General features: G+C 37.3%; 1 protein-coding gene across 1 annotated transcript; it reads left to right on the forward strand.

The window, feature by feature from the left end:
• The first annotated feature begins 1,686 nt into the window (after window positions 1-1,686).
• Rnf168 (ring finger protein 168) lies at window positions 1,687-25,633 on the forward strand. The gene is made up of 7 exons (XM_076868837.1): window positions 1,687-1,937; window positions 2,259-2,595; window positions 9,821-9,897; window positions 11,298-11,477; window positions 15,277-15,398; window positions 20,212-20,293; window positions 23,346-25,633. Exons 2-7 carry the CDS (start codon window positions 2,295-2,297, stop codon window positions 24,282-24,284), a joined length of 1,701 nt encoding a protein of 566 aa, XP_076724952.1. The 5' UTR covers window positions 1,687-1,937; window positions 2,259-2,294; the 3' UTR covers window positions 24,285-25,633.
• The last annotated feature ends 857 nt before the right edge of the window (window positions 25,634-26,490 follow it).

Consider the following 26,490-nt stretch of genomic DNA (forward strand, 5'->3'; position numbering starts at 1 on the left):
ACTGGGAGGGTCATCCGGCATCCCAGGTATTTCCCTGTCTCTTGCTGATTAGTGGCTGCTAGGGCGTTGCTATGAATCCCCACTTAGCCTGACTGAGTCAGGGACACCTGGCGCAGCAGATCTCTCCTGTTATTTGTAGATAAACAACTTAGCAGGGTGGGAATGTGCCTAGAAGTGCTCTGTGGGTCTTTCCAAGGACAAAGGCCATGTCCCTTCCTTGGACAGGCTTTGCTCTGAGGTAGAGGCTGGTTTTTCAAAGCTTGCAGTCCTCAAGGTTTTAGAAAGGAAGGCAATCCTAAAACAATCTATCTCTAGGCAGCAGACTTAAAGGGGCTGGTCTATAGAAGGAAGTATAAGTGCCTGTCAAGTTGTCTCAGGTCTACAGTTACTTTGACCATAAACTTCTCAGAGAAGTGAACCTCTGGTAACAACTTTCTTACGGATGCTTTCCTAATGTTTAATAAATAGAAGGCTGTTGGACTGAGTTCTTATACTATGCCTAACAGACCAAACCGAAATGGATTTACTCATGCCAAATTTCCAGGCCACGTAATCAAAACTAACCTTCCAAAATAAATCAGGTGAGATGAGACTGTGAGTGTAGCTTAGTGGTAGAGTACTGGACTAGCATGTACAAGGCCCTGGGTTCATCACCAAAACTGAGAGAGAGAGAGAGAGAGAGAGAGAGAGAGAGAGAGAGAGAGAGAGATATGATAGCCAAATCCCCAAATAGGCCAGTTTTATCCAGTAAGATAAGGAAATCCTGTTTCAACTTTACAAGGAAAGAAATTTTGAAACCAACCATCAGTCTTTTTTTGTTGTTTCTACTTTCTTCATCCCTTTTCTGCCTATAAAGCCAATCTTTGCCCAGCTCATGGGAACCCAATAATAAAACCGAAAATAAAAGGTCATTTAAGAGCCAACATGGTGGCACAGGCCTGGAATCCCAGCCTCTAGGTGGGTTGAAACAAGAGAATCACAAGTTCAAAACCAGCCTCAGAAAGGGCAAGGCGTTAAATAACTGAGAACCTGTCTCTAAATAAAACAAAATAGGGCTGGGATGTGCTTCAGTGGTCAAGTACCCGAGTTCAATCCCTGGTACAGGGATGGTTGTTGGGGGAGACAAAGAGAAAGAAAGTCAACTAAGATCTCTAAGCTGAATTTGTCGAAATTTTCTTTTGACACTAAGACCTTAATAGAAAAAGGTAATTTGAAGATTACTGAGGGAAAAATTAGAAAAATTATGGTTCCAGTCTTAGAGGTTTCCCTTTTCTACCTGTAATCTCAGTGATTTGGGAGGCTGAAGCAAGAGGATCCAGTTGCCAGCCTTAGCAACTTAGGGAGACCCTAAGCAACTGGCGAGACTCTTTTGTCTTCAAATAAAACATAAAAAAGGGCTGAGGGGGGGTGATGTGGCTTAGTAGTTAAGCCTTCGTGGGTTCAATCCCTGGAGACAAAAAAAGGTTTCTGCAGCCTCTGAAGCCACCTTCCAAGGAAAGGCAGGGAATACCCATCTAGACCCTAGCAGCTGAGATCGCGGGAAGAGAGGGGGGGCGGAACCGCCTGGGCGGTGTGCGCAGGTCCCGGAAGTCCCGCCCAGCCGAACATTAGAGGCTCTGCCCTAGGTCGGTTGTCGGAAGAGGAAGGGCGTTTTGGCGGGCAGTTGTGACGTCACTAGCTCTTGCCTGGTTGTTCTGGAGCTCTGCAGCGAATAGGGTTTGTGGCTAACTGAAGAGCTGTGAGGGGCGTGTCAGCCCGTGGGCAATAGGACACTGCGCTGGGCCGCCTAAAGCTGGATCGCGGTGGCTCGCGGGCAGTACCCGCAGCAACGGTAAAACGGAAGTCCTGCGATCGGAGCCCGGTGTCCGGGCGGAAGCGGCATTCTCTCAGCCGTGGCCCGGAGTCAGCCCCGGAGCCACCGGGAGCCTCCTGACCTGGTAAGGGGGAGGAGGGGCACTTGGCGCGGACTCTCCGCTGCGTCGGAGCCCCGTGTCTCGCCTGCCGCAGCGGTGGTGCTCCTCCCTAGGAGCCTTGCTGTTCTTACTAAAACCTTCATTTCTTTTCTTGGACGTTTGTCTTAAGAAGAGAGTCACCGCCTTGCAAGAGAGTACCTGACCTGTACAGCGTCTCTTTGCTTCAAGCCCTGTTTGAAGCTCCTACTGTCGAATGGTGGTTCGCTGCAGGACATAGTGTTAAACACATTACTGTTTATTTGCTTTCTCTGTCGTTTGCTGAAAAGACGATTCTTTTTCTTTCAGGTGTTGATGTTGAGTAGGCCTCATTAGCATATTAAAATGGCTCTACCCAAGGACGCCATCCCTTCCTTGTCGGAATGCCAGTGCCAGATCTGTGTGGAAATCTTAATCGAGCCCGTAACCCTCCCATGTAACCACACGCTCTGTAATCCGTGCTTCCAGTCGACTGTCGAAAAGGCAAATTTGTGCTGTCCCTTCTGTCGCCGCCGGGTCTCTTCGTGGACTCGGTATCATACCCGTAGAAATTCTCTTATCAATATGGAACTATGGGAAACGATTCAAAAACACTATCCAAAGGAGTGCAAGCTTAGAATCTCTGGGCAAGGATCGGAGGAAATTGGTGAGTAAAACCGAGCATGGTAATTGGCTAATCCAAAATATTTTAAAAACTGAGTCATGCCTGGGCGGGGTGGAGGACGCCTGAGTCCCAGCGGCTCGGAAGGCTGAGGCAGGAGGATGGTGAGTTCAAATCCAGCCTCAGCAAAAGTGAGGTTTAAGCAACACAGTGAGACCCTGTCCTTAAATAAAATACAAAATAGGGCTGGGGATGTGGCTCTGTGTTCAAATGCTCCTGAGTCCAATCCCCGGCACCCCCCTTCCCCCCAAAAAAACCCAACAACAAAAAACTGAGTCACCATCTTTCCATTTTAAAAGAGAAGAGAGGAAAAAAAAATCTGTCTAGTATTTGCCTAAGTTGTTCTTGAAGGTTTTGATTTTGTGGGCACCCAAAATGTTGATTAAAGTCAAAAGCAAGATTTTGTCCATTTTTAAAATGCCCAAGCTCTGTGTTCGATTGCTGTTTGTGTTAAAAATGAAAGAAAGAAAATCGCATATATACACACATAATGTATGTGTACATGCACATACATATATACACAGATAAGCAAAGGTTTAGTATACACAACCACAGGAGGAACGACTGATTTCTATGTTAATATTTCTTATACTTTTACTTTCTCTGTTAGCAATCTGTACATTTCCATTCATTGTGTCTCTATTTCGTTCTCTAAAGTATACAGCACACCTAAAATAGCTTTCTATTACTAGTCCCATTTAGTTCAGTCATTTTAAATCAAAACCCTCCATACTGTGGACTTAAGAGCCCCAAACAAACACTTGACTCTAGCATCTTACTTCTACTAATGTGAGCAATAAATCATTCATTTCAGTGTTTTCTGTCTAGGCTTTGAATATGGTGCCTGTGCTCTGGTATACCTGCCATTTATTTATTTATGGTAAAAAAAAATTTACAAAATTTGCCCTTTTAAACATTTTTAAGCAATAGTTGTCTTTAAAAAACTACTTTATTGAAATACCATACAATTCATCCATTTAAAGTGTTCAATTTTTTTTTTTTTTTTTTTTTGTACTAGGTATTGAACTTGAACCAGGAGGCACTTAACCAATGATCAACATTCCCAGCCCTTTTTATTTTGAGACAGGCTTGCTTAAGGCCTTGCTAAGTTGCTGAGGCTGGCCTTGAATTTGTGAGATCTTCTTGTCTCAGTCTTCTGAGTAGCTGGGATTATAGGCCTGCTTCACTGTGCCCAGCTAAAGCATTCAATTTAAATGGGTTTTGATGTATATATTTATTTATTTATTTTAATTGTGAAAAATATATAACATAAGAATTTTTAGCCTTTTATTTCTTATGCTGAGGACCTTGTGCATGCTAAGCAGGAACTGTAATACTGAGCTATCCCCATAGCCCATTTATTTATTTATTTATTTATTTATTTATTTATTTATTTATTTATATGTGGTGCTGAGAATTGAACCCAGTACCTCACACATGCCAGGCCAGCTCTATAACTAAGCTCCAATCCCAGCCCCATTGCCCATTTTAACTATTTTTAAATGTACAATTTAATGGCAATTAATTATGTTCACAAGGTAGTTCTCACCACTGCTTCCAAACTTTTTTTCAAACTTTTTTTGGTTGTAGATGGACACAATACCTTTTATTTATTTATTTATTTTTATGTGGTACTGAGGATTGAACCCAGTGCCTCACATGTGCTAGGCATGTGCTCCACCACTGAACTACAACTCGGGCTCTCCAATTTTTTCATTATCCCACATAAACTAACAATTAAGCAATGAATTCCCCCAGTTTACCTTGCTCTCAGGTTTGTGATAACCTCATACAATATCTTTTGTGTCTGGCTTGTTTCACCCAGTTTCTGAGGTTCTTGTACTTTGTAGCATGTACTTCTTTTGAGGACCTTCCATGGATTTCTTGTATTACATTATGTATCTATGTGATACATGGATATATTGTATTACACTCATCCATTGATAGACATTTGGGATTTTTTTCATCTTATGATTATATGAATAATGCTGATATTATACAAGTAATTGTTTGGATACTTGTTTTTATTCTTTTGTGTGTATAGTCATCTGTTGATATCAGAAGATTGGTTTTCTTCTCCCTCAGATACCAAAACAATAGATGCTCAATTTTTTTTTATATATAAAATGGTGTGGTATTTTGCCTATAAACATACACATCCTCTCATATACTTTATTTAGTTTTTAAATATTTATTTTTTAGTTGTAGTTGGACACAATACCTTTATTTCATTTATTTTTATGTGGTGCTGAGGATTTGAGTCCAGGGCCTTGCACATGCTAGGCAAGCACTCTACCACTGAGCTCCAACCCCAGCGCCCCCCATATACTTTATTTGGTTTGTTTTTGTAGTGCTTGGGATTGAACCCAGGGCCTTGTACATGGTAGGCAAGCACTCTACCAACTGAGCCAGTCCTCCCATATACTTTAAACCAATTTCTGGATTACTTATAATACCAAATGCTATGTAAATAGTTGTTATACTGTATTGTTTAAGGGAAGGATGAGAAAAAAGAAGTTCATACATCTTTAATACACACAGTTTTTTTCCTGAATATTTTAAATCTGGAATTGATTGAATCCACAAATGCAGAGCCAGTGACTACAGCAGGCTGACCATATATCTAAGTGTGGAATTGCTGGATCTGCCAAACTGTTTTCAAAGTGGCTATATTGTTTAATATTCCCATTATCGATGTACAAAGTTTCCAGTTTTGTTTTTGTTTTTTGGTACTGTGGACATTTAATCTCTGAACCACATCCCCAGCCCTTTTTATTTTTATTTTGAGACAGGATCTCACTAACTTGCTGAGTGTGGCTTTGAATTTGCTATTCTCCTGCCTCAACCTCCTCAGTTGCTGGAATTATAGATGTGTGCTGCCACACCTGACTTAACTATTATTAATAAAGTTGCTGAGAAGATTTCATACAAGTTTTTTTGTTATTATATATCCTCATTTTCTTGCATAAGTACTCAGGAGTAGAATTGCTCAGTCATAGAACAGGCACTTACTTGTTCTTTAAAGAAACTAACATATCTTTCGTTAAAATGTTATCATTTATAATCCTAACAAACATCTCCATATTCTGGTTTTTGCACATCTTCACTGACCTTTGGTATAGTTCTTTTTTTTTTTTTTTTAATTTTAACCATTCTAGTAGTTCTTAGTAGCATTTCGTTATAGTTTTTTTTTTTTTTATTGTTGTTGTTTTTACATTTATTTTATTTATTTATATGCTGTGCTGAGAGTCAAACTCAGGGCATCACACGTTACACAAGCGCTTTACCATTGAGCTATAATTCCAGCCCTCGTTATAGTTTTTAGTTTGTATTTTCATCATTCCCCAAATGATGTTGAGTCCTTTTTCATGGGCTTATTGGCAATTTTATTCATTTTCTTGCTTTTTCCTTTAGGCTCTTGTTTTTTATTTCTGCTTTTTTTCCCCCCCTCTACTGGGGATTCTACGCAAGGCCTCACACATGCCTCATACATTCTAACACAGAGCTACACCCCTAGCCCTTTTAAATTTTTATATTGAATGGAGGTCTTCCTAAGTCCCCCAGGCCTCAGACTTGAGATCCTCCTGCCTCATCCTGCCAAGTGGCTGGAATTATAGGTATGTACCACTATACCTGGCTTATTCACTTTCTTAATTATGCCTTTTCATAAGCTGAGACATAATTTTCATGAAGTCTGATTCATAACTTTTTTTTTTTTAAGAGAGAGTGAGTGAGAGAGAGAGAGAAAGAATTTTTAATATTTATTTTTTTTTTTTTAGTTTTCGGCGGACATAACATCTTTGTTTGTGTGTGGTGCTGAGGATCGAACCCGGGCTGCACACATGCCAGGCAAGCGTGCTACTGCTTGAGCCACATCCCCAGCCCCCATAACTTTTCTTTTTATGATTATTACTTTTTGTGACTTTGCCTGAGGCAAAGATTCCTGGGTTGTTTTTTTTTTCCCTAAAAGCTTTGTAATTTTTAGCTTTTATACTTAGGTCTGTGATCCATTTTAAGTTAATTTTTGAGTATTCTGTGAGATCAAGATTGAGATAAAAGTTTCTCATTGTAGATATTCATCATTTCTTATGCATTTATTGAGAAGATTTTTTTTCTAAAAAAATGTAGGTTTTTTTTCTGTACAATTTATTTATTGGTTGATTTGATATTGATGTTACACTGTCTTGATTACTATACTTTGCAGCATAGAATGTTTTGAATGAATGTATGATAGTTCTCCAACTTTGTTCTTTTTTATCAGGTATTCTAGGTTCTTTGTATTTTCATATAATTTGGTGGGGAGGCAGTCATTGAACCCAGGGGTGCTAAACCACTGAGTCATATCCCAACCCCTTTTTGTTTTTTGAGACAGTCTCACTAAGTTACTTAGGACCTCAAACTTGTGATCCTTCTGCTTTAGCTTCAGTAGTGGGAATTACAAACCTGGGCAACATACTTGGTTTCAAGTGAATTTTTTTTCCCAAGTATTTATAATCGTTTAAAATTCTATCCTCCCTAGCCCTACAGAGTAGAATTTTACTTGAGAACTTTAATAGTTAGGGATAGTCTCAACTGAGGCTATTCAACTATGGTCCATAGGCCAGACTTGACTTTCTTTCTTTATTTTTGTAGGTTTTTTTTTTTTTTTCCCAGACTTGACTTTGATCTTTTTTTCTTTTTGGACAGTGGATTGAACCCCCAGGGGCATTTAAAAGAGAGAGAATTTTTAACATTTATTTATTTATTTATTTTAGTTTTCGGCAGACACAACATCTTTGTGGTGCTGAGGATCGAATCCAGGCAGCATGCATGCCAGGCGAGTGCGCCACCGCTTGAGCCACATCCCAACCCTTTTATTTTTTATTTTTGAGACAGAATCTTGTTAAATTGCTGAGGCTAGCTTTGAACTTGTGAGTCTCCTGCCTCAGCTTCCCAGGTCACTGGAACTACAGGCAAGCACCACCATGTCTGGCTCACCTTTTTTCCTAATGAAGTGTTATTCAAATGCATGCTCTATGTTCATTTATCTATGACTATAGGGGCTTTTGAACTATAATGGTAGAATTGAGTGACAGACCATATGGCCCACAAGACAAAATATTTATTGTACTGTCCTTTCCAGAAAAAAATCTGCCAACCCCTAATTTATAACAGCTGATAAAGAACTACCTCTTTGAATATATCCCATTCTCCTTTATTAGAAGTGCTGTAATAGAAGTGTTGTTCCTCTTATTTACCTAGGCTTAGTTTCCAGCCCTTCCTGTTTTAAGGAGACTTAAACTTGTATCTCCCATGTATTCCTTTGTTGTCTCATGGATTTTCCTCAATGGCTAAAATAAATGAGAATTTAGCATACCTCATCTCAGTTTATTATGGAGTTATATCACTGTTTTACATTTCTCTACTAATTTGCAAACTTCTGGCCTATTTGATCATATGAAGCCTGCAGACATGTTTCTTTGTGACCCATCTGGCACCAGTATTTAAATTGGAAGATTTTGCCAGGCACGATGGCGAATGCCTGTAATCCCAGCTGCTCTGGAGGCTGAGGCAGGATTGAGAGTTCAAAGCCAGCTTCAGCAACAGTGAGGTGCTAAGCAACTCAGTGAGACCCTTTCTCAAATAAAATACAAAATAGTGCAGGGGACGTGGCTCAGTGATTGAGTGCCCCTGAGTTCAATCCCTGGTACATTAATTAATTAACTGGAAGATTTCATATGAAAACCTGGATTTCTAGATTTTCTTGGGAAAGCAGAAAAATATGGCAGCAGTGTGCCTGACTTTACTGATGACAGTAGTCCACTGGAGTTGAATAGTAACTGTCTCTATAAGTAAGCTGCCCCTATAAGGAATACCTTTTTTTTTTTTTTGGTACTAGGGATACAACTCTGGGTCACTAAACCACTGAGTCACATCCCCAGCCCTATTTTGTATTTATTTAGAGACAGAGTCTCACTGAGTTGCTGAGTGCCTCTCCATTGCTGAGGTTGGCTTTGAACTTGGGATCCTCCTGCCTTACCCTCCAGAGCCATTGGGATTACAGGCATGCATCACCATGCCTGGCAGGAATAGCTTTTTATGGATGTTCCCTTTTTTTTTTTTTTTTTTTTTAAAGAGAGAGTGAGAGAGGAGAGAGAGAGAGAGAGAGAGAGAGAGAGAGAGAATTTTTTGATATTTATTTTTTAGTTATCGACGGACACGACATCTTTGTTTGTACATGGTGCTGAGAATCGAACTCGGGCCACATGCATGCCAGGCAAGCGCGCTACCACTTGAGCCACATCCCCAGCCCATATGGATGTTCCCTTTTTATAGTATCTTATTCTCCTTTTATGGAATAAAATTCTTATCAGCTCTGCTGAGGGGATACACATACATATATACATTTAGTTTATAGTTTCTATTCCTGAATTGTTTGTTGTTTGTTACTCCAAGGTGGATTCCGCCTCCCCCCCACCCTTTTATATAGCTTAGTATTTCTCTTTAATCCTACAGATTTATTTCTCATGTCCGGTGATCCTTGGTTTGGGTTTCATATTTTAAAATGAGATCCTGGAATAAAGCTCCATGTATATAGAAGGGACTGGTGACTGGCAGACATTGGGGTCTTGCAAATGGAAACTGGCCATTGTACTTTGCCAGGGCGCAAAAGGTTTTTCTCTGGGTTAAAGTAAAGTATTCTGTTTCTGAGTTCATAAACTTTGAATTCTTCTGTCCTTAGTCCCACACTTTGTCACTCTGGATTCCTTTGTGCCTTATATTTCTGGGCCTGAGCCACTCTCTGGGCAGATATGGGGTAGATTCTCTTTGACCTCAACTATAGCCTTTTGTTCCAAGGATTCCATTAGTCATCTCTTCATTGGCTTCCCATTTTCTTGAACTTGGTTAAAATTTGTTTACTGACTAGACACCCCCTTCCCTAATCTCATTAATGTTGTGGGGTTACATATATATTTTTAAAATGTCTTTACTGTTATTGTAATGGTATCTAGAGGAAGAATTAAGGATTATATATTCACATACTATTTGGAACCAAAAAGTTTCTGGCATTTTAAAATGGAATCCCAAAAGAAGATATTATTGCTGGAGCTACTTATGATGCATTTTATCTTAATTTTATATATTTAAACTAATAAAGTTTAGTGGAAGGCCAAAATTAGCCATAAAGTTCTATTTGCCTATAATATTATTTTATTTTTGATGTGACTAGTTGATGACTACCAGCCCATTCGTCTGTTAAGTGAACCTGGGGAATTAAGAAGAGAATATGAAGAAGAGATAAGCAAGGTAGGTGCTAAATAATTCATCTTTTTTTGAAAATTTTCTCTGCTGTGTTTTCACAGCAGATTTTACATATAATTTTATTTGCTTAAATAATTAGTATAGGGCTGGAGTTGTGGCTCAGTGGTAGAGAGTTTGCCTAGCATATGCAAGACCCTGGGTTCTCTCCCCAGTGCAGCAAAAACTGAAAAGAAAATTCAAAGTACTTTTTCTTTCTTTCTTTTTTTTTTTTTTTTTTTGTAGTGCTGGGAATGGAACCCAGGAACTTGTGCACTGTGAGGCAATCACTCTACCAACTGAACTATATCCCCAGCCCCAAATTCAAACTACTTAAAGCAATAAGAATTTATTTATTTATTTATTTATTTTGAGTACTGGGTATTGGACTCAGGGGCACTTGACCACATCTCCAACCCTATTTTATATTTTATTTAAAGACAGGATCTCACTGAGTTGCTTAGTGCCTTGCTTTTGCTGAGGCTGGCTTTGAGCTCTTGATCCTCCTACCTCAGCCTTCTGAGCTGCTGGGATTACAGGTGTGTCCCACCAGACCAAGGTAGAAAATTATAATTAACTGGAATTTCAGAGGTTATGGGCTTCAAGGTTGGTTTCTTCTGGAGCTCCAGCTCCATTTCTTTGCTAATTTTTGTGAGCTGGCTCTAAAATCAGGCCAATGCAAGATGGTTGTACAGTTTCAAACGTCATATGCAATAGAACCACATGCAGAAGAAAAGAAGCAGTGTCTTCTTTGGGCATTTCTTTAAGAGCAAGAAAACTTAACACAGAAGTCCTTCAACAAACTTTCCCTCGTGTCTCATTTGTTTGAATTAGGTGAAGAACTTACTTTTGAATCAAATCCTTTTAACTGTCAGTGTGGTGGCTGTAGGTCCTAGGAAGTGAGTTGGAATTCAACTCTTCCACTTGAAGACAGTAATTGTTTTTTCTGTGTGTCTTGTAATGGTTACTTCTTCAATATTTGTTCTATTCCTGCCCACTGTTAGGGGATTGATCCTAATTTCAAGGATAGGCCCTGATTAGTATAAGTCAGTTTCTATCATTCCATCCCCTTTCCTAGGTTTTAATTCAGAAAGTTAGGTTTATCTTAGTACATGACATTCTGTCAACTGAGAAAAGTATTACCAAAAAGAATGTCCATAAATGTATAGCAGTATAATAGAAACTATGATAAGGACTGAAGATAAAGGTTTGGGGTCTTTGATCAAGGTTTCATTGGACTAACTGAGGGAGCCTTCTTGAATTATTCTGAAGTTTTTTGCCTCCCCAGATTTGTATTTCATTTGAAATATTTAGATCTTACCAGTTTTTTCTTTTACCATTTTTATTAGGAAACACTGCAAATTATATTAAGTTCAGAGAAGAATTATCCTCTATTAATCATTTTTTAGGTGGAGGCAGAGCGACGAGCCAGTGAGGAAGAAGAAAACAAAGCCAGTGAAGAATATATACAGAGATTATTGGCAGAGGAGGAAGAAGAGGAAAAAAAGCAGGCAGAGAAAAGGCGAAGTGAAGTGGAAGAACAACTAAAAAATGATGAAGAACTGGCAAGAAAGCTAAGCATTAACATTGTAAGTTTTAGGAGAGAACTTTGAAGTATTAACATTTCAGTTGCTTTGACCATGTGGTTTTCATCGAGTTGAAGATAAAGCATTTACTATAATTAGAAGCTATATCTTTGCTCTATTTAAAACAAAACTTTTTAAATAACAAACTTTGCTATAGGAAGCGTATTTTTGTTTATTGTTACATAATTGTAACCACACATGCCCTCATAATATATTATAAAGTTATCCAATCCCCCACTGTTATGGATATTGAATCCAGGGCTTTGCCCATGATAGGCAAGTGCTTTATTACTGACCTTACATCCCTGATCCACGTTACTCTTTAAAAAAGAAAGAAAAAAACCTTTTGGGCTGGGTGTAGTGGCAGACAACTGTAATCCCAGTGATTCAAGAGGCTAAGGCAGGAGGATCATGAGTTCGAAGCCAGCCTCAGCAATTTAGTGAGGCGCTAAGCAACTTTATTAACAGTTTCTTAAAAACTTTTCCACTTATTCACCTGAAGGTGAGTCATACAGTTTTATTTCTTATGTGTTTTCACTTGATGGATCTTAAAGATTTTTGTAGTTGTGTTAAGATATATATGTAGTTGTTTTAAGAGAATAATATTTATAGACGTGGATCCATTTTTGAAAGTGAAGAACTTAATTTTTTTTTTCCTCTTTTCTTCCTGTGGTACTGGGGATTGAACCTAGGACCTCATGTTTACTAGGCAAGCACTGTACCACTGAACTGCATTTTCAGTCTGTTTCTTAAATAATGTATTATAAACCTGGATTTTCTTTTTCTTTTCTTTTTTGTTACCAGAGATTGAATCCCAGGGGCACTTAATGACTGAACAATTCCCCGAACCCTTTTTTATTTTTTATTTTGAGACAGAGACTCTATAAATTGCTTCAGGCCTTGCTAAGTTGCTGAGGCTGACCTGGAACTTGCAATCCTACAGCTTCAGCCTCCAGTGTTGCTTCAGGTGTGTGCCACCCCACCCAGCTTTGCCCTTTTTTACATATCCTTTCTTTTCTAAATTTGAGTAGAATACATTTTAAAACTATACTATCAGGAAAGTAAGTAAAAACATTGATGAATGGAATAATAAATGGAACAGGGAAGAAAATATGTTAAAGAGAAGAATTTGGAGTCATCTGTAAAACGTCTTTCAAGTGTCTTGTAATCCTAGTTTTCACATAGCAATAAGAGAGTAATTTTATTAAAATTTTAGAAAAATTTTTGGTTTAATATGAAGGTTTAGTAATGGTGAATAATCGTGAACTTTTCCAATAGTATGATAAGAAACTTGTGAGACTAGTTAAAATAAGTGAATATATATGGTATTTATTGATATACCCTTAAAGCCCAGAGTTGTTTTTCTACAAAACTTTTACTCCAGATATATCCTTAGCTCTTTAAAATTTCTCCAATAGTTATAACACTTATTAGAAAAATCCTCAGAAATTATTGGTGAGATTAGTATTATACCTTTTAATGCTTCATAATGTACAGTAAGAATGGATTAATTTAGACCAACATTGGTGAACTTGGTTTTGTTTATATAATAGAGTTTTCCCTTGATATCTGCAAGGAATTAGTTCCAGGATCTTCTTTGACTATAAAAATTCAGTGGTACTGGAGTCTATTATGTAGGCATTGTGCATATAACCTACACACATCATTTCTAGATTATTTATGATATTTAAAACAATGTAAATGTTATATGTGTTACATTGTATTGTTTAGGGACTGATTAAAAAAATGGTTTATGTATGTTAAGTTCACGGGTAATATTATATTTCATAAATTTTCATTATTGAGTTTGTGGTTTTTTTTTTTTTTTTTAGAAAGAGAATTTTTTAATATTTATTTTTCAGTTTTTGGTGGACACAACATCTTTATTTTTATGTGGTGCTGAGGATCGAACCCAGTGCCCCGCGCATGCTAGGCGAGCGCGTTACCGCTTGAGCCACATCCCCAGCCCCATATTGAATTTGTGATTTTAACTTTTTTTTTTTTTTTTTTAAGAGAGAGAGAGAGGGCTGGGGATGTGGCTCAAGTGGTAGCGCGCTCGCCTGGCATGCATGCGGCCCAGGTTCGATCCTCAGCACCACATACAAACAAAGATGTTGTGTCCGCCGAAAACTAAAAAATAAATATTAAAAAATTCTCTCTCTCTCTCTCTCTCTCTCTCTCTCTCTCTCTCTCTCTCTCTCTCCCCCTCTCTCACTCTCTCTTAAAAAAAAAAAAAAGAGAGAGGAGAGAGAATTTTTTAATATTTATCTTTCAGTTTTTGGTGGACACAACATCTTTATTTTTACGTGGTGCTGAGGATCGAACCTAGCGCCCTGCGCTTGCCAAGCGAGCGCGTTACCACTTGAGCCAAATCCCCAGCCTCGGATTTTAATATTTTTTAATAATCACACTACTTACTTATTTATCCATCCATCCATCCATCTATTTATTTATTTGTTTGTTTGTTTGTTTGTTTATTTTTATGTGGTGTTGATAATTGAACCCAGTGCCTCACACATCGTAGGTAAGTGCTCTACCACTGAGCCACAACCCTAGCCCCGATTTTAACCTTTTTAAATTTTACATTTCAGTGACATTTCTTACATTCACAATTTAAACAATCACTACCACTGTTTCCAAAAATTGTAACATCCCAAACAGAGACTTTGCAACCATGAATCCATAACTCCATAAATGTCCCTTTGCCTAGTTCCTGGAAACCTGGTGTACTTTTTAAAATATTTTTTTAGCTGTATAGACCCTTATTTTATTCACTTATATGTGGTGCTAAGAATCTAACCCAGTGCCTCACACATGGTAGGCAAGCGCTCTACCACTGAGCCACAGCCTCAGCCCAACATTTTTTTCTCTATGATTTTGTCAGTTGTAGATTTTTTTTTTTTAAAGAGACAGAGAGAAGAGGTTTTTTTTTTTTTTTTAAATATTTATTTTTTAGTTTTTGGCGGACACAACATCTTTGTTTGTATATGGTGCTGAGGATCGAACCCGGGCCGCACGCATGCCAGGCAAGTGCGCTACCGCTTGAGCCACATCCCCAGCCCCTAGATTTTTTTTTAAACAAATCTTTTTTTAGTTATACATGGACACAAATTCTTTATTATTTTTTAATTTATTTTTATGTGGTGCTGGGGATCTAACCCAGTGCCTTACATGTGCAAGGCAAGCGGTCTGCCACTGAGCCACAATGCTAGCCCTATAGATATTTTATTTTATACAGTTTAAATCATATATTATTTTTTCTGTTTCATTTCATTTTGCTAATGGCTTCACAGTTCATGTTATAACATGTACAGAACTTCGTTTCTTTTATTGTTGAGTAATATTCCATTACATGTATATACCACATTGTGTTTATCCATTCATCTAATAATACACATTTGGGTTGTTTCCATCTATTCACTTTGTGACTAATACTTCATTGGGCATTGATTTCTACATAATTACCTTCCTGAGAAGTAGTTTTTTCAATTCATTTGTGTATACACTTCGGAATAGAAATTGCTGGGTGATAGATTAACCAAACTGCTGGGATTACAGGCGTGCACCACCATACCCAGAATCCTCCAAATATTTTCAGTTCATGATCAACTGAATCCCTGGGTACAGGAATGGAGAGCTGACTGTACTGAGTTTTGTATGGACACTGTTCTTCAAAGAATATATAGAAATTAAATGTAGTTCTGAAAACATTTTGTGAATTCTGAATTAATTGGTGTAATTAATAGCTTATTTTCTCATAAAGCTATTTTTAATTATGTCTTTTGTGCTTTTCTTGTTGAAGAATAATTTCTGCGAGGGGAGTACCTTGGCTTCTCCTTTGAATTCCAGAAAATCTGATCCAGTCACAACCAAGTCACAAAAGAAAAATAAGAACAAACAAAGAAACATTGGAAATATTCAGAAGTAAGTGAATATGACATAATCAATTATCTGTTGACCATCTACAGTATTAGTGTTTTTTGTTCAAATAATACCACTGGTAATTAAGGTTTTCTTCATGAGCTCTTTATGAAAACACTAAAGACAGACTGATATTGATGTAAAGTGAAAAAAAATTAGTTACTGCCATGTCATTCCTAGCTAGCACAGGAGAGATGTGAAAGCTGTCATGCTTTTTAAAACTCAGCCACTTATTTTAGTAGATTAGTTCTTTTTGTCTAGTTTGCTCAGGGTTTGCATGTTGGATTTCCACAAAATGAACCAGTTGAATTCCTCTGCTTCATAGTTTAAATTCAAGTAAAAATAGCCTAGTCCAAGATAGGCTCATCTTCATTGAAAGAGTTTCTCCCTCTCCTTTTTTTCCCAGTTTATGCATAGTATTTCTTTGCTACTATAAAACAAAACAAAACAAAAACCATGAGTAAAGTAATCAAGGATGGCATGAGCTAGTTTCCTTATAATAGCCCTCTAGAATCACTTAATAGGTAGAATTGATGGTTTTGTGAGGACATAAGGCTTCCCATGCTAAAATTCATAGTTGAAAAAGTTTAAGAACCACAATCTGGACTTGAAAACCATGTGAGGACTTCTGGTTCAGCTTAGTATATATGTGCAGGTAACTCACATCTCCTTCCAAAATTTGTTGAAATTTTGGATTTAGAATGGGAGGACTTTTGGAAAGGAGAGTTAAATAAGGTGGTTGCTGTTAAATGAAAAAAAAAAAAAAGTGTGGTTCTATCAATATTATTAATACTGATGATTGATATGCAAAGTAGAAATTAGAAGAAAATCTTTTAAAATAGGAAAAGCAGGGCTAGGGATGTAGCTTAGTGGCAAAGTGCTTGCATAGTCTTCACAAGGCCTGGGTTCAATACCCATTAACAGAGGTGGGAATGGAGGGGCATACAGATAGGTGTTTCATTTTGACATACATTGCCTAAGGATATGACTTATGAATCTTTATCTAAAAATATATTTTGAAATACAGACTTTTAAATTATTAGAATAAACCAAGTGACAAATTTAGAAACAGCTTAAGGATATGACTTATTAATCTTTATGTATCTAAAAATTTTAAATTACTAGAAGACTAAACCAAGTAATGAATTTAGAAACAGACATCGAGAAACTGATAAAGCTAAAACAAAGTTAAAAACAATTGAGGGCCTTGGAGCGAGGCTCAGTGATGGAGTGAATGGTTAAGATTTATAAGGCCCTTGCTTTGATTCCTAGCGCCACCAAAAAAGTTTTATGAAAATGGATCCAGGCATGGTACCTCACTTGTAGTCCAAGATAGTCAACTGGACTGAGGCAAGAAGATCACTTGATCTTGGGAGTTCAGGGCCAGTTTGGGCAACATAGCATGACTCTTCTCTTACCAAAAAAATAAAAACTGATGTGGTCTAGTCTCTAGAATATTACATTAAATACTTGTAACTCAACAACTAAAGACAACACAAATTAAAAAAGGGCAAAGGACTTAGACATTTCTTTGATGAAGTATAAGTGGCCTGTAGGCACATGAAATGATGTCCACCATCATTAGTAATTTGGAAATGAAAAAAAAATGGGGAGAGAAAAAAGGAGAAGAAAGACTAAAAATATATTTTAAAAGACATTCTCTGGAGACGTGGCTGGTTTTGGGGGGGTGGGTCGTGGGTTCCCCCCCACACACACACAGTGCTGGGATTAAACCCAGGATATCACTGTATCACTGAACTACATCCCCAGTCCATTTTCCCTTTAAACCCAGGTGGTAAGTATTTGGGTTTTCATGGTAATGTAAATTTAAAAAACTTTTGGAAGTATTGTATGCATATTTTAAAGTGCACTAATTTAAATGTACTTAGTGAATTTTTACATGTATATAAATCATCCCCTGGATTAAGATATAAAATATTTACAAAAGGTAACCCTTGGTACCCTTTTCCTTTCTAGTCAGGATCCCCTCCCCTTAATTATGATGTATTACTTTTTTTTTTTTTTCTTTTTAAAGAGAGAGATGAGAGATAATTTCAACATTTATTTTTTAGTTTTCGGCGAACACAACATCTTTGTATGTGGTGCTGAAGATCGAACCCGGGCCGCGTGCATGCCAGGCAAGCATGCTACTGCTTGAGCCACATCCCCAGCCCTGTATTACATTTTTTAACTGTTCTCTTGAAAAACTATTTATTTTATGAGGCAAAATATTCTTTTTTTTTTTTTTTGTACCAGGAATTGATCTCAGGGGCACTCAACCACTGAGCCACATCCCCAGCCCTATTTTGTATTTTATTTAGAAACAGGGTCTCACTGAGAGTTGCTGAAGTGCCTTGCCGTTGCTGAGGCTGCCTTTTTTTTTTTTTAATATTTATTTTTTAGGTGTAGATGGACACAATACAATGCCTTTATTTTTATGTGGTGCTGAGAAGTCCCTTCCGTGCTAGACCGCTGAGCCACAATCCCAGCCCCCTGAGGCTGCCTTTTGAACTCGCATTCCTCCTCTCTTAGCCTCCTGAGCCACTGGGATTACAGGCTTGTGCCACCATGCCCAGCATATTCTTCCTTGTAATGATCTTTGCGGGGGGGGGGGGGGGGGGGGGGGCGGAGGGATCACAGAAGATTATAGGTCTCTTTTGGGAGGGAGGTAGGATTTACTGAGGATTGAACCTGGGGGCATTCTACCAATTAGCTACATGTACCTCAGCTCCCCGCCACACCTTTTTTTGTTTTGTTTTGTTTTTAAATTTGAGCAGAATCTCACAAAGTTGGCCAGGCTGGCTTCAAATTTACCACTATACTCCTGCCTCAGCCTCTCCTGAGTCACTTGGATTACAGGGCTATGCTCTGAAAGTAGGACTAGGCTGCCTCCCATTGGAAGAGAGCTTGCCCCGGGCATTTGTTCAGTCCCCAGCACAGCAAAAACAAACAAGCAAAACAATGACAAAAAAGAATTTTTGAGTGGTTGGTGAGGAGTAATTGAGCCAAGATACTGAAGAATCTGCCAGTTCTTTATCAGATTACTCAGGTTGCTTCATGCAGGCATTTTGAAAGTAAAGTCAAGAGAAACAAAAGCTGTTTCAGGGAGAATATTGGAAATCCAGTTCATCTAAAGGGTAGATTAGCTGATTCCTGTTTAGAACCACCATGGTTCTTGGAGTTGGGGATAGCATGTGTCATATCAGCTAACTAAAAATATATTTTAAAAGAAGCAGGATTGATTTCATTCATTCCTGCAATTACTTGGTTCACTTTCAAACTCTATGGACCGTAATATGATAAGTAACTGAGCTCTGAGCTCTTTTTTGGGGATCAATAATTGTACAAATTTGACATGTACTAACTGTCACCAATAAAGGATTCCTTACTGGGAGACGGGTCCTCAGCATGAGGGAAGCTCTGGGCTCAATTCCTAGCATCAAAAGGGGAAAAAAAAAAAAGTTACATATGAGGAAGCACATGAGAATAGAAAGGGCTGATATGTATATTTCCTTTACTTGTTTATTGCAATGAGCATGTATTGATACGTTACTTGTTATTTTATAAATAAAGAATAACTGGAAGAGTTTAATGACTCTTTACTGCTTCTGTTATATATTTGATCACATTTTGATCTCTTAGGAATTTTGAAATAACTGTCATATAACTCTAATATCTTGATACTGATATACTTCCTAACTAATGGATTTTTCTCTTTTCCAAGCTACTTTTTAAAAATCACCCAAAGTTACCACCACTTGAAAACAGTCAACATTTTGGGAGATTTCTGCTAAATTTTATTACAATTATGTGTGTGATTAGTTTACTGTTTAAAAAATAAACCTACCAACGTGTAATCTTCCTTTTGTATTCCTACTTATACCATTTTCCATTTTATTATATATTATATATTTTTAGTGGCAAACAGCCTATAATAGACTCTTAGAAATTTAGGGATTAGCTATTATGTTGACATATGTTAACATCTGCGTGTCTGTAAGCAGGTAGTTGGTATAAAAACTATATAATGGTAAGAATCTAATCATGAATTGTTTTTCAATAGAGATTAAAATGTAGTAAACAGAGGCTAGAGGCATGTGGTTTAGTGATAGAGTACTTGCTTAGCATGTGTAAGGCCTGGGTTTCAATGTCCAGAACTGCAAAGGGGGTGGGGGGAATGGAGTAAATAACCACAGTTTCTGATATGCAGAGACACTAACATATTTAAAATATTGTTTCTGTAAATTTGGGGAGGGTTTGCATAATTTAATGCTATCAACCTTTTACATTTTTTTCAAGAATTAAAAAATATTTAGGGCTGGGGATGTGGCTCAAGTGGTAGCACGCTTGCCTGGCATGCATGCGGCCCGGGTTCGAGCCTCAGCACCACATACAAACAAAGATGTTGTGTCCGCCGAGAACCAAAAAAAAAAAAAAGATTCTTTAAAAATATATTTATTTTTTATTTTAACTTCCTTTTTTACTGTTTTTTTTTTCTTTCTTTCACTAAAATATCGATGTCGATTTTTTTGTTTGTTTGTTTTTACTGTGCTGGTGATCAAACACAGGATTTAAATCATGCTAGGCTCATGCTCTACTGTTGATCCATATCCTCAGCCCTGTAATACTCCCAGTTTTAAGTTTTGTCCTAGAGTTAGACCAAAATACTTGAGATCAGGAGGTGAAATACACTTTGACAAATCAGCTAATGAGTAAACTGAACAGTCTTGGGCATAAATAATTAATCTGGCTTTGGCATATTGAGTATATGCTTCTTGTCTTTCAAAGTATTTACACTTGGATAATTTTTTTAAAGGTATTTGTCACCTAAATCTCTATTTGGATCAGCAACACAGTCTGAAGTTGTACAAGAAGTCAGGAGAAACTCCACATCTAAGGTATGTTAATGCTGAAGACATTCTTGATTAGGCACATTTACTGATGGTATAGATTACTTATGGTTTCCTAACTTTTTTTAAAGCACTATAGTTAATGGAATATCCTTTTATAGTCATCTAGTCATCTTAGACTTACCTAAACCCAGGGATCAACAAATGTTTTCTCTCAAGGACCAGGTAGAGCTATTTTAATTTTTGTGATCAAAACAGTCTATGTCACAGCTATCTAATCATGCTGTTGTAGTTGGAAGGATCCATTGCCAAATGTAAACAGATGAGCTTATCTGTGTTCCAATAAAACTTTTGTTTGTAAAAATAGGCAGCAGGCTAAGTCCATGGCCCATATTTTTCTGATCCCTGACCTAGATAATGAATCTCATAAAACTGAATTATACCTGGTACCAGCTTCACATAGAAGATTATAAGATGGGAAACAAAGCATGCAACAGCCTGTGGGTGTAGCTTCCTGTGGTCCTGGTAAGAAACATACCCAGTCAAAAGAATGATAAGTCTCTTAGAGAAGAATCCTCGAGCTTAGAACACTTTTAATCCTAGAACAGAGGCAGGTAGGTCATTGATCACAGACCCTTTTTACTAAGTCATATAGCCTAATAATATGTGTGACATTTCACCTTTATCAGATTTCCAGGTAAACAGAACCAGAGAGGACTGGGGTTGTGGCTCAGTGGCAAAGCACTTGCCTCGAACATGTTAGGCACTGGGTTCGATCCTCAGCACCTCATGAAAATAAATAAACAAAAAAGATATTGTGTCCAACTACAACTAAAAAAAAAAAATGTTTTTTTAAAAAAAATTAGATGGTTTCTTGTAAGGGTGAAACGGAAGGAATGAGAGTTCAAAGTCAGCCTCAGCAAAAAGCAAAGCATTAAGCAACTCAGACCCTGTCTTTAAAAAATGCAAAAAGGAAATTAAAAAATGGCAATGTGGCTCAGTGGTCAAGTGGCCCTGAGTTCAATCCCCGATACCCTCCTCAAAAAAAAAAAAAAAAATCTAGGTGGTTTTATACCACTAAACATGCAATGAGCATTTACTGTGTGCCAAAAAATAGCCAGGAATGGTGGTACAGGCCTATAATCCCAGTGACTCAGGAAGCTAAGTCAGGAGGATCACAAGTTTGAGGCCAGCCTGGTTGACTTCTTGAGACCTTTTCTCAAAATAAAATAAAAAGGGCTGGGGGTCCAACTCTGGTAGAACGCTTTCCTAGCATGGGTAAGGCCCTGAACTACCGAAAAAAAAGAAAGAAGAAAACTGAGGCACAGAGTTAAGACCACTTGCTTCAAGTCTCTGAAGTAAGTAGTAGAGGGAAGAATTCAACTGACAGTTCTGCTCATACACGAACAGAGGATTTGTAGAAGAGGCATTGTAGGACTGGGATATTTTCCCCCACTGTTGTATTCACAGCAAAATGAGGTAAGCAGTCTAGAGTCTGGCCAATTCCATCCACATTGGTTCATAAAAAAGTGCTATCAGGAAGGATAAATGGAAAGCAAAATAGGCAAAAGAATAGGTAAAAAGTCACACACAAGATATTTTTTTGTTCTGAGGCACATTCTCCTCAAAGCCTTTCTTCTTAAGGCTTTCCCATTGTCAAAATTAATCCTAGGTCTTGACTTACCTAAAACCTAGAAGTGAGAAGAAGAATTATACTGACTAAAGCAAGAGTTCCTAACCTAAGGTCTAGATGGAAGAAAGAGTATGTATTTTGTTAATTTATAATTTTAATATTTCTTTTAATTTTGATGCAGACAACAACCATAGTAATAGTATCTGTGACATTGTTATCAATAGAAAATGCAGCTATTTTCATGTCACAGTATATTTGTTACAGATCTCTTGAAATATTATTTATAATCATCTCTACTTTGATAGTACAAATTTTTGGACTTGCTATTAGCTCTTATTTAATGTGTCAATAGATGAACATTTGGTTTATTAACATTTTATCTGTTTTTGTTGTTGTTGTTGTTGTTGTTTGTGGTGCTGGGGATTGAGCCCAGGGCCGTGTACATGCAAGACAAGCACTTTACCAACCAACCTATATCTCCAGCCCTGGTTTATTAACATTTTAATAATTGGGTTACAGTATAAATTAATTCCCTTTGTAAGACTATGTATTTTAATTTTTATATTTGAAAATATTATTCTCAGAAGATGTCTGTCTAGAAGTTTTAACGAAATGCCAAAAGGAAGGTCCACAGTGCGAAAGTGGCTTAAAAGGCCCATATTGCCATCTGTCTGAGCTGGTGACCTGTGCTGGGTTCACAAAATTTGACTATTCCAATAACTTAAGGAAACTCTGAAGCAAGCAAGCAAACACACAAAAGTACCTTTTCAAAATCCGGGGACGGCTCTGTGACCTTAAAGGTCCATGGAAAGAGAGCGAGCCACTGGAATTATTTATTCTTATAGAGGGGACACACAGGTGAGGTTCCATGGAACATTTTATCCCCAAAATGGCAAAGGGGTAGGATTACAAAGGAATAGGTGGGTGCATTTCAACCCCATCCCGTCGTGGCCTGGAGCCACACCTTCCTTTTTTACACCTTCCTTATCCAAGTGGAGGTAAGCCCAATGTATGCGGGGTACAATAACTGTACAGTACCCCTTTACTCAGGACTTAAAGATGTGCTTATAACTTCTGTCCAAAGAGGCTCCTGACAGCCCCAGACTAGAAGTCCTTTGTAAGGTGAAAGAGTTCAGACCATCCTGATGCCAGCTCTTGGCCATACATAGAATCTAGTTTGTGAGTTTTGATTTGTAGGTTTCCATGGGGTGAAAATGAATTAATGCTGTAATCTAAACTGGAATATAGAATTAACAATTATACTAAGAAAGAAGTAGGCCTGAGGGTGTAACTCAGAGGTAAAGAACTTGCATAGCACACAGAGATCCTGGGTTCAATTCCCAGCACCGCAAAAAAAGAGGGAGGGAAGAAATAATTTGTTAGTGATACTTAACAAATATTCAGCTATGGTATATATTATGATTTGGTGTTTTCCCCTTGTACACTCAGTATTTTTGTTTTCTACAGGAAATTGACAGAAGTGATATGAAGAGCCCTACAGGGCAAGATACAGAAATTGAAGAAGATATGCCAACACTTTCTCCTCAAATGTGCCTTGAAATTCAAGAACAAGGTACAAAGTCTTCAGTAGAGTCACCTATGCCATGGTTATGTGTCTATGATGCAGAACAGTGCCTTGAAGGAAAAGCCAAAAGATCAAACAATCATGATCAAGAGTTATATGTCATAAAGTATGAAGGACCTAAAACCAAAGTTCCCTACTCTAAAGAAGCTACAGTTAATCCTTGTGGCAAGACAGAGAATGGGCGTACTTCATCAAATATGATACAAATAATTGGAGACAACCCAGTTGAGACAGAGTCTAGCCAACCAGATAGTAAAGGTGTTTCGAAAAGAAAAAGCCAGGAATCTTCAGTTGAAGCAGTCAGAGATTCATGCTTTTCTTTAAAAAGGAAGAAAACGTTCTTGGAATCTTCTTCAGATCAAGAGGAAACAGAAATGAATTTTACCCAAAAACTGATAGATTTGGAGCATTTACTTTTTGAGAGACACAAACAAGAAGAACAAGACCGGCTATTAGCGTTACAACTGCAGAAAGAGGTGGATAAAGAACTAATGAAGCCAAATCGGCAAAAAGGATCCCCAGATGGGTACCAGTTACGTACTACATCCTCACCTCCACATAACTTACTAAATGGGCAGAAGAATTACAAAGACAGAAACTTCAAAAAGCAGACTGATGTAGAGCATCCAAAACCTCGAAGAGGCTCAAGAGATGAAAACTGGCAACCTTCTTTTAAAATCCAGTTGAACAGTTCAGCGAACGGAAAAAAGATATCAAATTCTACTAAAGAAAATTGTAATGTATCTAAAAGTACTCATTCTCTACAGCCTAGTAATTCACAGAAAAGTATTTTTCAGATGTTTCAGAGATACACCAAATAATGTGGGTAAAAGGAATGTCTTCTAGTAAAGCTGGATTGTGAAGCTCTCTTCTGTCATAGAATCTTTATAAATTTCACATTAATTTCTGCTGTCTAAGCATACTTATTATCTTTAAAGACTATGTGATTAAAAGGAAGTATATACAAATGTGTTTTCTATAAAACTCAGTGATAAGAAAGGGTCCCTATTCGTTGTTAATAACTAACATGTACTAAGTTTAACAGTCCTTTTGTATATACAGATGTGTTTGCCAAGCCAAGAAGTCTTGAAGTGCCATTCTTTAAAAAAAAAAAAAAAAGGAAAAAGTTTTATGGCCTTTGCTTGTTTTTTGTCATGAATAATCAAAACAAAGATTATACTATATCAGGTAGTTAAGGAATCTATGTAGAATATAGGGTCTAGATTTTCTTGTTACTTTCCCTTATATTTATAGAGCACTTGAAATATATCTACCATAACAATTGAGTAGTTAATTTCCATCTCCAATTTAATTAAATTTTGTGCATTTTCTTAATCTTAAAATGGATTAGAATCAATGTTAAATCAAGAGTTTTCTAGTAAATTAAAATTCAGTTGACAGAAAGGAAACTAGATTCTTTATGCATAAAGAAAGAGTTGGGATTAGACCAGTGGGATGGATTGGCAGTTTAGGAGCAATAGAACTGAATGGATGATCAGAAACTGGGTCCAGAATGGAGTAGCTGGTGTTATTTGCCAGAACATTCTCTCTTGTCATTTCTTTGCTGTAAATGACACTGAAAACATTTTGGGTTTACATCTTTTCACACCATAGTGTCCACTGTCAAAATCAAAATTAGTGGCCAGGTGCATTGGAGCAAGCCTGTAATTCCAGGGGCTCAGGAGGCTGATGCAGGAGGATCGCAAATTCAAAGCCAAAGCCAGCCTCAGTGACTTGTCGAGACCCTGTCTCTAAATAAAATACAAAAAAGGGCTGGGGATGTGGCTTAGTGGTTAAGCGCCTCTGGGTTCAATCCGCAGTACCAAAACAAATTTGTTTTCTTAATTTTTGGAAATTCATACTTCTATTAAGTGCTGTTCCAGAAAAAAAGGGAATTTGCTATAGGAGAGTCATATGACAATGTCTCAAGTTTTGAAATTTGAAACAACCATGAATTTATTTCTTTATACTATCATTTTGTATTGATATTTTTCTTTGTGCTTGTGGGTAGTAATAGAATGTATATAGATTTTGCTCTCTTACCCCTGAAAGTTAAATCAGAAGCACTGAATTCATTTGTGAAGTTTTAGAGACTAATGATCTTAATTCTGCTGCTAATTTTAGTTTTTTCTTTTTCAAAAAAAAAAAAAAAAAGCCCTCTGAGTAATGATTGTGATAAGATGAGGTATAGTCAGAAACTAACCAAATTTGTCTAAACAGATTAAAATCTGTCTTATCAAATCAGAATTTTTCTAAGAACAATTCACTTGATGTTTTAATGTAGACATTGTTGGAACTCCTTGAATTAAAAGTTATCTAAACTTTCTTGAAATGTTCCCTGACCAAAAAGGAAATCAATAAAAAATAGCCGGTGAGCTGGTGCTGTAGCTTTGTGCCTGGCACATGTGAGGCACTGGGTTCGATCCTCAGCAACACATAAAAATAAATAAATAAAATAGAGATATTGTGTCCATCTACAACTAAATAAATAAATAACCCATGTTGTAGTATTTATATATTTAACGACTTATTTGCCTTTGAAGAAGTCTTCTTGACTAGAGTTGGCTTTAAGATAAATTTTAATTTCTCTATTAATCTTTCTGTTCTTCCTACCACATATGCATTTTTATTAGAAATTAATAAATATTTTATGCTAGTCATATTAGAATGTAACATTTTTTTCCCTATCATTTTTGTGGGATATGAGCATGTTTAACTTCTCAGGGAGTACTAAAGCTGTGCAGATGTCATGAATTTTAAGAGTTATTAAAATTAAAATGGACAGTATATTTCACTATACTTACATAGAAATCGGCTACATAAAAAGCATAAGTTCTTTATAATAAAACTATCATAAAGCTGGATATGGTGGAACATGCCTGTAATCCCAGTGACTTTGAAGGCTGAGTTAGGAGGATCACAAGTTTGAGGTCAGCCTCGAACAATGTAATGAGACCCTTTCTCAAAAAACAAAAAGGGCTGGAAATGTAGCTCAGTTGTTAAGTGCCCCTGGGTTCAATCTCTGGT

The sequence above is a fragment of the Callospermophilus lateralis genome, chromosome 10, assembly GCF_048772815.1.
Source record: "Callospermophilus lateralis isolate mCalLat2 chromosome 10, mCalLat2.hap1, whole genome shotgun sequence".
Taxonomy (NCBI): Eukaryota; Metazoa; Chordata; class Mammalia; order Rodentia; family Sciuridae; genus Callospermophilus; species Callospermophilus lateralis.